This window comes from Vespula pensylvanica, chromosome 12 (genome assembly GCF_014466175.1).
Source record: "Vespula pensylvanica isolate Volc-1 chromosome 12, ASM1446617v1, whole genome shotgun sequence".
Classification (NCBI taxonomy): domain Eukaryota; kingdom Metazoa; phylum Arthropoda; class Insecta; order Hymenoptera; family Vespidae; genus Vespula; species Vespula pensylvanica.
The window spans coordinates 2,365,841-2,378,039 of record NC_057696.1 but is presented as its reverse complement, the minus strand read 5'-3'; the positions used below and the strand labels follow the sequence as shown (position 1 = coordinate 2,378,039).

Here is a 12,199-nt window from a genome sequence, read left to right as displayed (position 1 = left end):
TTTTTTTTTGTTACCATTCTTTTTGTTCGCTTTTTCTTGTGTTTTTATTTTTTCTTTCTCTTCTTCTTTTCTCTTTTTTTTTTTTAATTTTTTTGCGTATGTCCAACGAAAAACTGTTGTTATTACAATCACGTATAGCTTTTTCTCTTTCTGTTTACAATCATCCATGAAGGTCTCGTATTTAGTCACGATTAGTTTTCGATACATACATACATACATACATACATACATACATACCTACATACATACATGCATGCATGCATACGTATATACAAATATATACGTTGTGTGTATGTGTGTGTGTGTGTGTGTGTGTATATATATATATATATATATCCAAGCCAATTTCGATTTTTAAACGGCCGCGGTAGCGTTCCATCAAATCGGATTACTATGTACCGCGTGTTGCAATGAACGAACCGTTCCATCGGTCGTTGTGTTGAAACAATGCAGTGAATTCCAATGTAACGATTAATATTGGATATCAGAACGCTTTTGTATTGTACACATTCTCTGTGTGTATGCTGCATATTGTATATATGTGTGTATATACGTGTGCGTGTATGATCGACGATCGACGATCGACGATCGAAAATAATCTCTCAGAACTTGATATATTATATATATATATATATATATATATATATATATATATATTATATATTTTTATTTTGTCTCGTCTTAATCAACAACTTTTACGATTAGTTTATCTTAAAGCTTAGCAGTTTTCTTATTTACACAATTGATCATAAGAAAATCGTACTTACATGAGTGCAGTTTTTATTTGCAATAAAATAAATATAATTTATACAACTGGTCGGATTTTGTAAAATTCAGAATTTTTTTTGTCTTTTTAAATTGCTCCATCTCAAGAATTTTTAGATCGTTTTGAAGCTTACGCTTTTGTAATTTTATAAGCAGATAAAAAGAAAAAGAGAAATTAATCGGACTAAACGATTATGAGAAGGGATACTCGAGTTTTTGAAAATAATTGACTTTTAAAAGTAACGTGTAGGAACGTTTCGTTCACCCTGTATATTTCATTTCAATTGAAATTTTTTTTCTTTTTCCTTTTTCTTTTATTTCTTCTTTTTTTTTTTTTTTTTTTTTTTTTGAGGTTGAAAAATTATTTTAGTTGGTATTAAAGGGTTAATATTAACCAAGTTATACGATGTTTTTGCTAGGCACAGGAAAAATAAAAGAAATTAGGTTACAGAGTTTTTGTTAAAGTTTTCTATTATGTATATATGTGTATATATGTATGTATGCAGTAGCATATATATATATATGTGTGTGTGTATATACACATGTATTTATATATAGATAAATAGGTGGTAAATCAGAGCTACGTATCAAATTGGCTGAGTATTATTTTACGAGGCACAAGTTCAATTATCCGTATTCAATTTTAATATTAATTTGTAATTAACGGGTTGATATCGTGTATCGTTGTGCATGTGCGAGATAAATACGTACGATCTAAAACTAACATAATTACAAATAATTTCATTGTATTAATAACGCTTTGGTACGTCGTAGAGATTGAGAGAAATAAATATATATATATATATGTGTATATATATATATATATATATATGTATATATATACTACACTTTATTATCTAGTACATATCGAAATATTACGATTCATTTAAAATACACTTTAACTCCTTCGTGTCGTTATATTCGTTAATGCCTCGACTACAATTACCTATCCATTATGTTTTCATTCTGCGAATAATACAAAACGATCGTTTATTTGTGCGGAATGCAATTGGTCATCGAAGAGATTGTTTAATGTGTCTCTTTCAAATGGAACGATAACAAAAAGGAGGACAAAAAAAAGAAGAAAAAAATGTTGAAAATGCATCGTTAATAATTATATTTAATGATGTATATTAATATATGAATATATATACATGTATAAATATATATACATATAAAATTAATGGGATTTGTATTTGATGTTTTTTTTTCTTAAATTAAACGATAAATAAACAAAAAAGATCTTAAATGTTCTCTTCAATTTCGATTAATAAAACAATTTTTTTTCTTTTTTTTTTCCTTTTTTTTTTTTTTGAAGAGGGTAGAAGGTAGCTAATTATCTTTTATCGAATGAACTTCAAAAGCTTCTTTACCTGTTAAGATATAATTAAATGAAGACTTACCTTCTTTTCATTTCGTATTAATATTTAGAGTGAGTTTAAGTGATCACGCGTTAACTCTCTCTCTCTCTCTCTCTCTCTCTCTCTCTACGTGTGTGTGTATGTGCGTTGTGTGTCGACATGTAAGTGCTTTTTTTCATTTCAAATTCGAATATTTTTAAACAAGTAAAGTTTATACTCATTTCATCGTACATACACATATAAAGTAGGTCAAAAGTCTCTAAGTGGTCTAGAAATTTCTGGATTATTTTAAAAATAAATTATCCATTTTTCGAGACATTTTAAGCCAATTTTTCTTTCTAATCGTAAATATTACAAGCGACTAAAACTGAAAAGCCAGAAAAACTTTCGAAAATTATTAATGTATCCTGGCGGTCAACCTATCATATTACATACATCATATATATATATATACATATATATATATATATATATATATATATATTCGTAGCGCAGGTGTATTGAGAAAATAATGCACGCTCGTTCAAAATTCATTGTTAGTTTCTATATGACAATATTTAAAAACCATATATGATAAGTGGATAAAATGCAGGCAAAAGATAAAATTTAATTACTTATTTAATTATTAAAGATTATCGTCGGTTTTACAATTACGTTTATCTTTGCGTTTTCTTTTTTCTTTCTTTCTTCATTTTCTGTTTTCTTTTTTCTTTTTTTTTTTTCCTTCCTTAAGCTCCAGGAGATATAACGATAGCTAGCTAACATGAACGATCTCGTTTATCGTTTACACTTTATACGAGAAACTTCTGAGTTCTCTCTCTCTCTCTCTCTCTCTCTCTCTTTCTCTCTCATGGAATACCTACATAGTTTTACCTACGTTGTAACTTTGTTTCTCGTAACGACGAAGTTACTAGCTCGAACGATACGAAGGTTCGCTTTTAACATCGTTTACGATAATGTTTCCAAGAGATCCATACATTTGAAAGAAAAAAAACGAGAGAAATAGAAAAATATAAAGATAGAGGGAACAAGAGAGAAAGAGAAAGAATGAAGAAGCTTTTATAATCTTTATTCGTTTTGTCTCGAAACTGTTTAAGGGTCTCTTTTAAGGGCTGTCGATCGTAAATCTTTTGTTTCGTGATCCTGATCTCTTCTTTCTAAGTAAATCCTTTCCAAGAACGATTCATATCATAGTATGGTTGCTACTAAAATTTTATAACAACTTACTTCGATGAATGTTTTAATAAAATAAAAAGAAAAGAATAATTCTGTTTAATGAGAGTCTGATAAAGAGAAAAAGAGAGAAAGAGAGAGAGAGAGACCTGTTGAATATGTGAAATTGTTCGCACGAGAGAGAGAGAGAGAGAGAGAGAGAGAGAGAGAGAGAGAGAGAGAGAGAGAGAGAGAGAGAGAGGAAAAATAAATTGTATCTCATGTTATCTTTATATCGTTTTTATTGATATATATTAGTTGTAATTGGATATCGTCGTTTGACCATCTTATAATTATTATAATAAGGAGATTATACGGATGACATCATCCGAATAAAAGAAAATTTACAAGCCAATGTAGTTTACATAATATATATCGTTAAAGCTTTTTCTAATTGACTCGTTAGATGAGATCATCTCTGCTTTTTACTTATTCTTTTATTTTTTGTTCGTTAATTTCTTTTTTTTTCTCTTTCTTTCTCTTCCTCTCTTCTTTCTTTTTCTTTTTTTTTTTTGATGGTAGAAGAACTTTTCACTCGGTTTTAGTCCGTTTCAAGAATAGTGAGCAACGAAAAAAAAAAAAACACTGATTCATTCATTCGTACAAATTTTTCTTCTTTTATTTATTTATTTATTTATTTTTTAAATTTGCCATAGAAGAAAAAAAAACAAAAGGAAGAATAAAAATGAGTCAAGTTCTTTCTCCCTCAAAAAAAAAAAAAAAGAAAAGAAAAGAAATGAAGTCACGAGAAAAAATGACGAAGACACCTTCAAGATCAAGGACCTCTAATTATGGGAGTTTTGAAAGATAAATTAAAAAAAAAAAAAAAGAAAAGGAAATTAAATTAGACAAGAAATTGTATTATTTCGTAAGAGTTAGAAAGAAAATTGAATTAAATTGGAAATTAAATTAACCCTTTCGTTACTGTCGGGAGAGATAGGAGAGGAGAAGGAGAGAGGGTGGGGCTTATAAAGCGCTTTGAAAATTTACTCACTGTCGTTGCTTCTGTCGTTGCTGCTGCGATTGACATTGCTCAAAATAAATCATAGTAGCCTCTTATAGGCTCTTAACGTGCTATTGAAAATATTTTTTTTATTATCAATTATTATTGTTTTTCTTTTTTTTTTTTTTTTTCTTTTTTGTATTCATTCATTTATTTTATTATTTATTTTTTCATTGAAAAATCGTAAAATTTTTATGAAAATCGAAACGTGATCCGTAATGGAAAAAAAGAGAGAAGAGATCAATTTTGCAAACTCTCTCTCTCTCTCTCTCTCTCTCTCTTACTTTCTATATTTTTTTTTTTTTCTATTTCTCTCTATTTATATTTGAATTCTTCATAATGCATGACGACTTCAAAGTGAACTATCATACATCTCCGTTTTTATTCTCTCTAATTTAATTTCTCTACCAACCAACGCACATACCTATCGCCACCATCACCATCATCCCCACTACTGTCCTCACTTCTACCCCTACTTTTACCACCACCACCACCACCGATCCACTATCGCTACCACCGTGACGGAACGGAACGTAATAAAATGTTTATCAGATGAAAGGAAATATAATATTCGTGAAATACTTCGGCAAATATTTCATCCCGTTAAAATGTTTATTACATTTTTTATTCGTTTGCAGATCGTTCTCTGCCGTCATTCGTATTCTGTTTAATAGAAATCGATATTTTTTTTTTTTTTTCATTTTTTGTTATCATTTTGGATTTTTCTTTTCTCTTTTATTCCTTTTCCATTTTTTTTTTTTACCTTTTATTTATTTTTTTTTTTCATTTATATATTCAACCTCTCACTTTTTTTATTTTTTATTTTTCACTTTTAAATGAATAATGCGTAACACTCGATACGCGAAGACATCGATATACGCATGTTTTATTCAAAGTTTATATATATATATATATATATATATATGTATGTATGTATGTATGTATGTATATGCGTGTGTATATATATATAGAAAAAAAGAAATAAAAATATACTGAAATATGATACGGTCGAGTCAAAGATTCACAATTTCGAACTCCATAACCTTTTAGAAATCGTATGCTCAAATATCTATATACATTCTTTTTTATTATTATTATTTTTTTTATTTATTTCACTTTGTTAACAGAGATTTAATTGTTACTTCATATTCAAAGTTTCTTGTTTCTCATGTATAACTTTAACGTTCTTGCACACGCACACATATAAAAATTACACGTACAAAAATTGTATTATAAAAAATTAATCAATCCGACGTATGATATTTACTATCTTATAGATAACATTACCCTCGAGAATTATTCTAGTTAGATATACATATATACATATATATATATATATACACACATACATACATACATATAACGGTATTAATAATAATAATAGTAATAACGATAACATCAGTAATAGTAATAGTAGTAGTAGTAGTAATAGTAATAGTAATAGTAATAGTAAGATCTACGTTGAGGTATTTTATTACAACGTGTCCTCTATAAATCTTCTCGGTACGGTGGACGAGTAAAAAATATACTGGAAAGTGGTAGACGCCCGGTTGCATCTTTGACACGCGGCAAGGGGTAGTTAGGTCAGTCGTGAACGTAACACGTTGGATAGGGGTTGTTCCAATGCACACGTGTGCTTAACAGAAAACACGTCCTCTTACTAGAGTATACTCTTGCTTCTGGTGATATCCTTGCCGATCAAATTTTTTTTTTATCTCTTTCTCTCTCTTACTATCTATACGTTCGGGAAGCAGCTGGAGCAGGGAAAACGGAGTTCGATCTTAAATCAAGAAGGAAAGACGTGCCTTAATTATTTAACGGGTCGACTCGTAAACTCGAGCTCTCGTTCGTTGCTATCTAACGTATATATATATATATATATATATATATATATATATATATATATATAGATTTTTGCCTTCTTTCTCTCTCTCTCTCTCTCTCTCTCATCTTTGAAATATTTCGCTGTTCGAGAACTCGAGAAGGAAGCGAACGAGAAAAGAGGATTATGGATAGGGTGCCTCTGAAATATCTGTCTTCCTTAACCCGCTAAGAAACGCATTTTCCGATCAGTTAAACTCGACTAAACCTCAACGACGTTTTTAAGGGAGAGAAAGATATATATATATATATATATATATATATATATATATATATAATATAGAAAAGGATGGAGAAGCCGTTGGAGTTTCGAGCTTTTTACAAGCTTCCCTTGGAATGGATGTTAAAGTAAAAGAGAAAGAAAGAGATAGAGAAATAGCTGTAGATGTGTTAGAGAAGGATGGAAAGAGTGCTTCCGAATCGAAAGAAGGAAGAAAGGAAGGAAGGAAGAAAAGAAAGAAAGAAAGAAAGAAAGAAAGATGGAAGAGGGATGCTGCCAAGAAGGAAGAAGCTAGTCGTGAAAAGAGAGGGGTAAAGAGACGATAGGGGAGGGATGAGATATAAGGAGGGAGTGAGGAAGAGAGTAGGGCGCTCGACGGTACAGAGCAGTCTCGTCGACTAGATTGAGCTGTGATTGAAAACTCAGCCTCCGGCAAAACTCGGGGAGTTCGATTTAAACGTACACTCAAAAGTACCGAGTCTTCCTGAACGTCTTCCGTCTCTTTCACTACCGCTAAATAATGTAACCAACTGGGACCGTGCTTTTCTTCTTCTTCTTCTCTTCTTCTTCTTCTTCTTCTTATCTTTTCTTTTCTTTTCTTTTATTTTTTATTTTTTATTTCTCTCTTTTCTCTTGTTCTTCCTCTTCTCTTTATTTATTTTTGTCCTTTTTTTTTTTCCTTTTTTTCTCTTTTGATGTTCTTTTCCTTTTTCTACTTTTTCTTTCGTCGCTTTCAAAGAAACCATTCGAGATCTAGAAGCACCATAGATTCGTCTGCTTTTTTTCTTTCTTTCATCATCTTCTACATCTCCATCCTCCTCCCCCTCTCCTTGACCCCGCGTCACCCATCACCCACCCACCCACCAACTACTACCCTTCTACCCATCTCGTTGAAACGGATAATTGACGTGGTTTCTTTTCTTTTTTTGTTTCAGGTCAAACTCGACAAGAGCCACAACGGCAAACCTTCGAAGGTCGTTCACATCAGAAATATACCGAACGAGGTATCCGAGGCTGAAATCATTCATTTGGGTTTACCCTTCGGTCGCGTCACCAATGTACTCGTTCTCAAAGGCAAAAATCAGGTATGTTCTTAATTAGATTGTTTAATAATGAAGGATTATATGGTATCGTTGAATGGACGATTAATCGACTTGAATATTTCATAGGTTTTGAACAGATTTTTTTTTTTTTTCTTTTTTTTTCTCTATACTTTTGTGTCAATATGTTTTTCTTTGATTTTCATACGTACGTGGATTTATCGATTATACATGCAAATAATTCGTAAGGTATTATTCGATGACAAAGCTTTTTTTTCCGTGATCAAAGGTGATTTTGAGATATTAACTTTTAGCGCTCATATTTTCGATTTTATTTTATTTTATTTTATTTTTTTTTTTCTTTATGTATTTTAAGAGTTTATAATTTTTTACATACGTTTGTTACAAACTTTATAGATTTATTTATTTTATTAACGAATTTATAATCTGAATTATGCGATTATCATAATTACAAAATTGTTGATCTTAATTTTTAAAGAATATTTGCATATATATATATATATATATAAAACTCGAGTTGTATTTTTTCTATACAAATTTATAACATATAAAAATAGTTGAAAGATTAGACAAGTCCTTTTTTTTCTTCTTTTTTCTTCTACGTAAGCACAGTCATGTTTTTTTATTCTCTCTTTATATTTTTACACATTTTTATATGCATAAAAACATATATATATATACATACATAGATTATACAGACATACGTATGTAACGACAAGAAAATTTTATACGATTATAAAGCGTATCTCAGAGTTATCGTGCGTCAAGAGAAATTCGAGTTCGTAGCGAATAGAGAGAGATAGAAAAAAAGAAAAAACGAGAGAGAGAGAGAGAGAGAGAGAGAGAGAGAGAGAGAGAGAGAGAGAGTAAAAACACGTGTGTGAGAGAACGTGTATAGGAATATAAAGGAGGATGAGAAATTCGATTCGAATGGGACGCGGATGGCCGAGCGTGCAATAGCAGAAACAATCGAATCATCGATTCGCGGGAATCGAATCGACGATCACCCATTTATGTATTATTATCCATTATTATCCGTGCGTTCTGCAGACCGCATGCGGAAAGAGAGCTGCAACGAGAGAGATCCAAAGCCTGGTTACTCTCAGTCTTCTATCCTCTTCTCTAAACAAACGTAATATAAATATATAATATATATATAATATATATATATATATATTATATATACATGTATAGTTGAAATGTAACTTTTGAAAATCGAAAATACATTGGAATTGTTATGTTAACAATTTCGATCAAATAACAATACTTCACTTAGGAAATTATTTTTTACATTAAAAAATATACACATAATAGGTACGTTATTACGAACGAATTGAAAAGGTTTTTGTTTCGTTTCATTTTCTTTTCTTCCTCTTGTTCGTTTTATATAAATGAAATTTAATAGATTTTGTACAAGTTTCGCTAATGACTTCGATCATTTTAATGGCAAATTTCTTTTTCTTTTCTTCGTCTGTAATATACGTATATAAATATACGTATAAATATAAATATGAAATTTAATCATGATAATAATTATTTTATATATTTTTAAATCGTATTTATCGTCGATATTCAAAGAAGATAGATATATCCAGGTGTTCTATTTCACACGATTCACTCTACATAAGCGTGCTAAACGCATATACACCAAACTCGTCTTTTCTTGCCTCTCGTTTGTACATTGCACGAGCTCTTCCATTATCTCGCACGAGTCTCCGTTTATCTGGATTAATACCACTCACATTCCCTCTCTCTCTCTCTCTCTCTCCATTTCTCTCTGATTCCCTCATCCTGTATATCTATCTATCTCTATAACAGTTGCTACTCTACTCGGTTATACGATAAATACATGAAACTAAAATACATATTCTACGCTAGGATATGAGTATTAGAGTGGAATCGATGTTGCAAAGTCGATAAGTAATATCGATAACAATAATGATAATAACAATAATAACAATGAGGTCGAAGGATCCTCTTTTAGGATTTTACATGAGTTTACTGTTAATCATTTGGAGAATATAATCGTATGGATGGATTATGGTTTATTTAAGTACCTTTACAGAATAATACGAGTAACCAAGTGTAACATGAACGTATTTATATAATATATATATACGTATATATTTATGCATACATATATATATATATATATATATATATATATATATATGTAACAAGTATCTCAATCTATTCCATGTAAATGAGTGTAGTAGAAGATAAAAGCGACGTAGATATGATGGTTTCCGACACCTTGGCCCTAGCCAACAATAACACGAAAATATATTGTCGTAGATTAAATGTGACGTGTAAACGTGCTTTTCGTCTTTTAAGGGTGACGTAAAAGAAGGGAACAGGTAGGAGGGAGGATGGTGAAGGAAAAGGAAGGAGGGATGATTATCGAACGATGGCTAGCATTCTGCTTACGTGTTTAAAGAGGAAAAGTAGATGATGTAAAAACTGTCGGTCTTTGTCCTCGAGTATGTACGATAAAAGGTTTTTCCTTTCTCTCTCTTTCTCTTTCACGTTCTCTTTATCTTTTTTCTCTCTCTCTTTTTTTTCTCTTTTTACATACATAGAACTCGTTTGTAACACGAAGCACGTTTTAAAACGCGTTGACATTTTTTTTTTTTTCTATTTTTTTTCTCACTTTTTTTTTTAGATTGGTAATAGACTTACTTCGGAGATTAGGAACGAACGTATGCATTATTGTTTGCAGTTGAATAAAAAGAGAGAGATAGTATGTGTGTGTGTGTGTGTGTGTGTGTAAGTCGATTCTATTCGATTTCAATTCCCAAGGTACTCTCGGAGAATGAAAAACGTTACTTCGTGAGAAGATTAAATTGGAAGAAATTCATCTTACGTGTTCCATAATCCATTGGAACACGTTGCCAAGTAACTTCGGCAAATCCATGGAACGAAGGATTTGTCTCGTTTCTTCTTCTATTTCTATCTTATCACGTTCTCGATCATTCTTTAATTCTTTTCTTCTTTTTCTTTCCTTTGTTCTTTTTCTTTCTTTCTTTCGTCTTCATTCCCCTTTTTTTTTCTTGATGAAGACATTAGAATTTGACTTCATTTAAAGATATGTATATATATATATACATACATACATACATACATACATAATTTCTTTTATAAATATATATTCACTGATAGAGAGGGAGAGAGAGAGAGAGAGAAATTCGATTAAATCCAATCGAAAATCGAAGCTTTCCTCGTACTTGCATTTGCACACAGGTGTATTTACGTGGTCATAGTAATCATACGGTTCGTACGCAGAGTATATTTCTGGCGTTTATGCGTACGTAATTTGCGTGAGAGAGTCGTATTTGTATGAGGGAGAGTAAGAGAGAAAAGGGTGAGATGAAAAGGGGTTGGGAGGGAACGGGAGAAACAAATCTCTCTTGGTCGAGCTCTAACCCCCTTCTCTTCTCTCTCTCTCTCTCTCTCTCTATTTCTATTTCTCTTTCCCTCTTTCTTCTCTCTCTCTCGAGTTGCAATGGCAAACGGGTGCATCGATGCATTATTTTAATCCCAGAGGTATGAGCTGCACGAACAAAGCACACTCGCATTATCATACCTGTTGTACGTTTAGATACGATGCTTGTGTGTGGATGCTTTTCAAACGTTATACATATATACATATACATACATACATACGTTATAACGAAAGAGCATTAAACGCACTCGTTCAATCGTTTGTGAGAATGCCACGCAACGTTCACATTTCACGTCGAAAAGTGTCAAAATAGAAAATTCACGTGCCACGCAATACATGCAATTAATTAAACTTAGTTAATTGACTTGAGAATGCCAAAGGATAGGTGGAAGGAGAGTGGGTAGTATCTATGAACACTTATTTAATACAAACGATATCCACTTCCTTTTTCATTTATTTATTTATTTTTTTTTTCGAGATTTTTTTACTTCATTTTTCTTTTTTTTTTCTTTTTTTTCAGTCTTCCCCAAAGAACCTACGCGTTATTCAAACTATTAAACGAGCTCGTTTAAATCTCTCTCCTATCTACGAGGCATCGAGTTAAACCCCTCCCACTCTCTCTCCCTTCCCCTCTCATCCTTTCTAACAGACAATTTTCAGAGAGAAAAAGAGAACGAAAGAGAGAGAGAGAGAGAGAGAGAGAACCATTCGATTTCTAGAACCCTAGTTCGGCTCTCTTCCATACCACACCCTCCCTTCCTACCCCTTACCACCTCATCCCCAAAGCTTTTTCTTTCTCTATCAACACAATCAACCCCTCGTCTTTCTCTTTGACCACGCGTGCTGCTAGTGCTGATGCTGGTACTGGTACTGGTACTGGTGCTGGTGCTCTTGCTGCTTCTGGTTTTCTATTTCGTTATCGACGTCCCGTTTTATCGAGCGTGTAAACTTCGTTTACGTCACTCTCGAGAATTTTTCGTAAGGGCACGATAACGATATATATATATATATATATATATATATATATATATATATATATGCCTTGTCGTTGTGTCGAGTGCAGAAAAACTCTCCTTCTCTTTCTTATCGTTTCTATCATCTTTTCTTTTTTTTTTATTTATTTTTTATTTTTTTTTCCTTTTCCTTCTTTCTTTATTTGTTTAGTTTTCTCTTTCTCTCCGTCTCTCTCTCTCTCTTCTCATTTTTTATCCTTTCTTTTTTCTTTTTCTCCATCAGATTTAATTTATAATGAGA

At 31.4% G+C, this 12,199-nt stretch overlaps 1 protein-coding gene across 13 annotated transcripts in view; it reads left to right on the top strand.

Moving 5' to 3' along the window:
• LOC122633572 (polypyrimidine tract-binding protein 1) overlaps positions 1-12,199 on the top strand; it is a 305,402-nt gene that overhangs the window by 219,031 nt on the left and 74,172 nt on the right. For all 13 annotated transcript variants that reach the window (XM_043821596.1, XM_043821591.1, XM_043821593.1 and 10 more), the window contains one exon: positions 7,378-7,527. In XM_043821596.1, the coding sequence (XP_043677531.1) occupies positions 7,378-7,527 (150 nt within the window). The remainder of the gene's footprint in view (positions 1-7,377; positions 7,528-12,199) is intronic.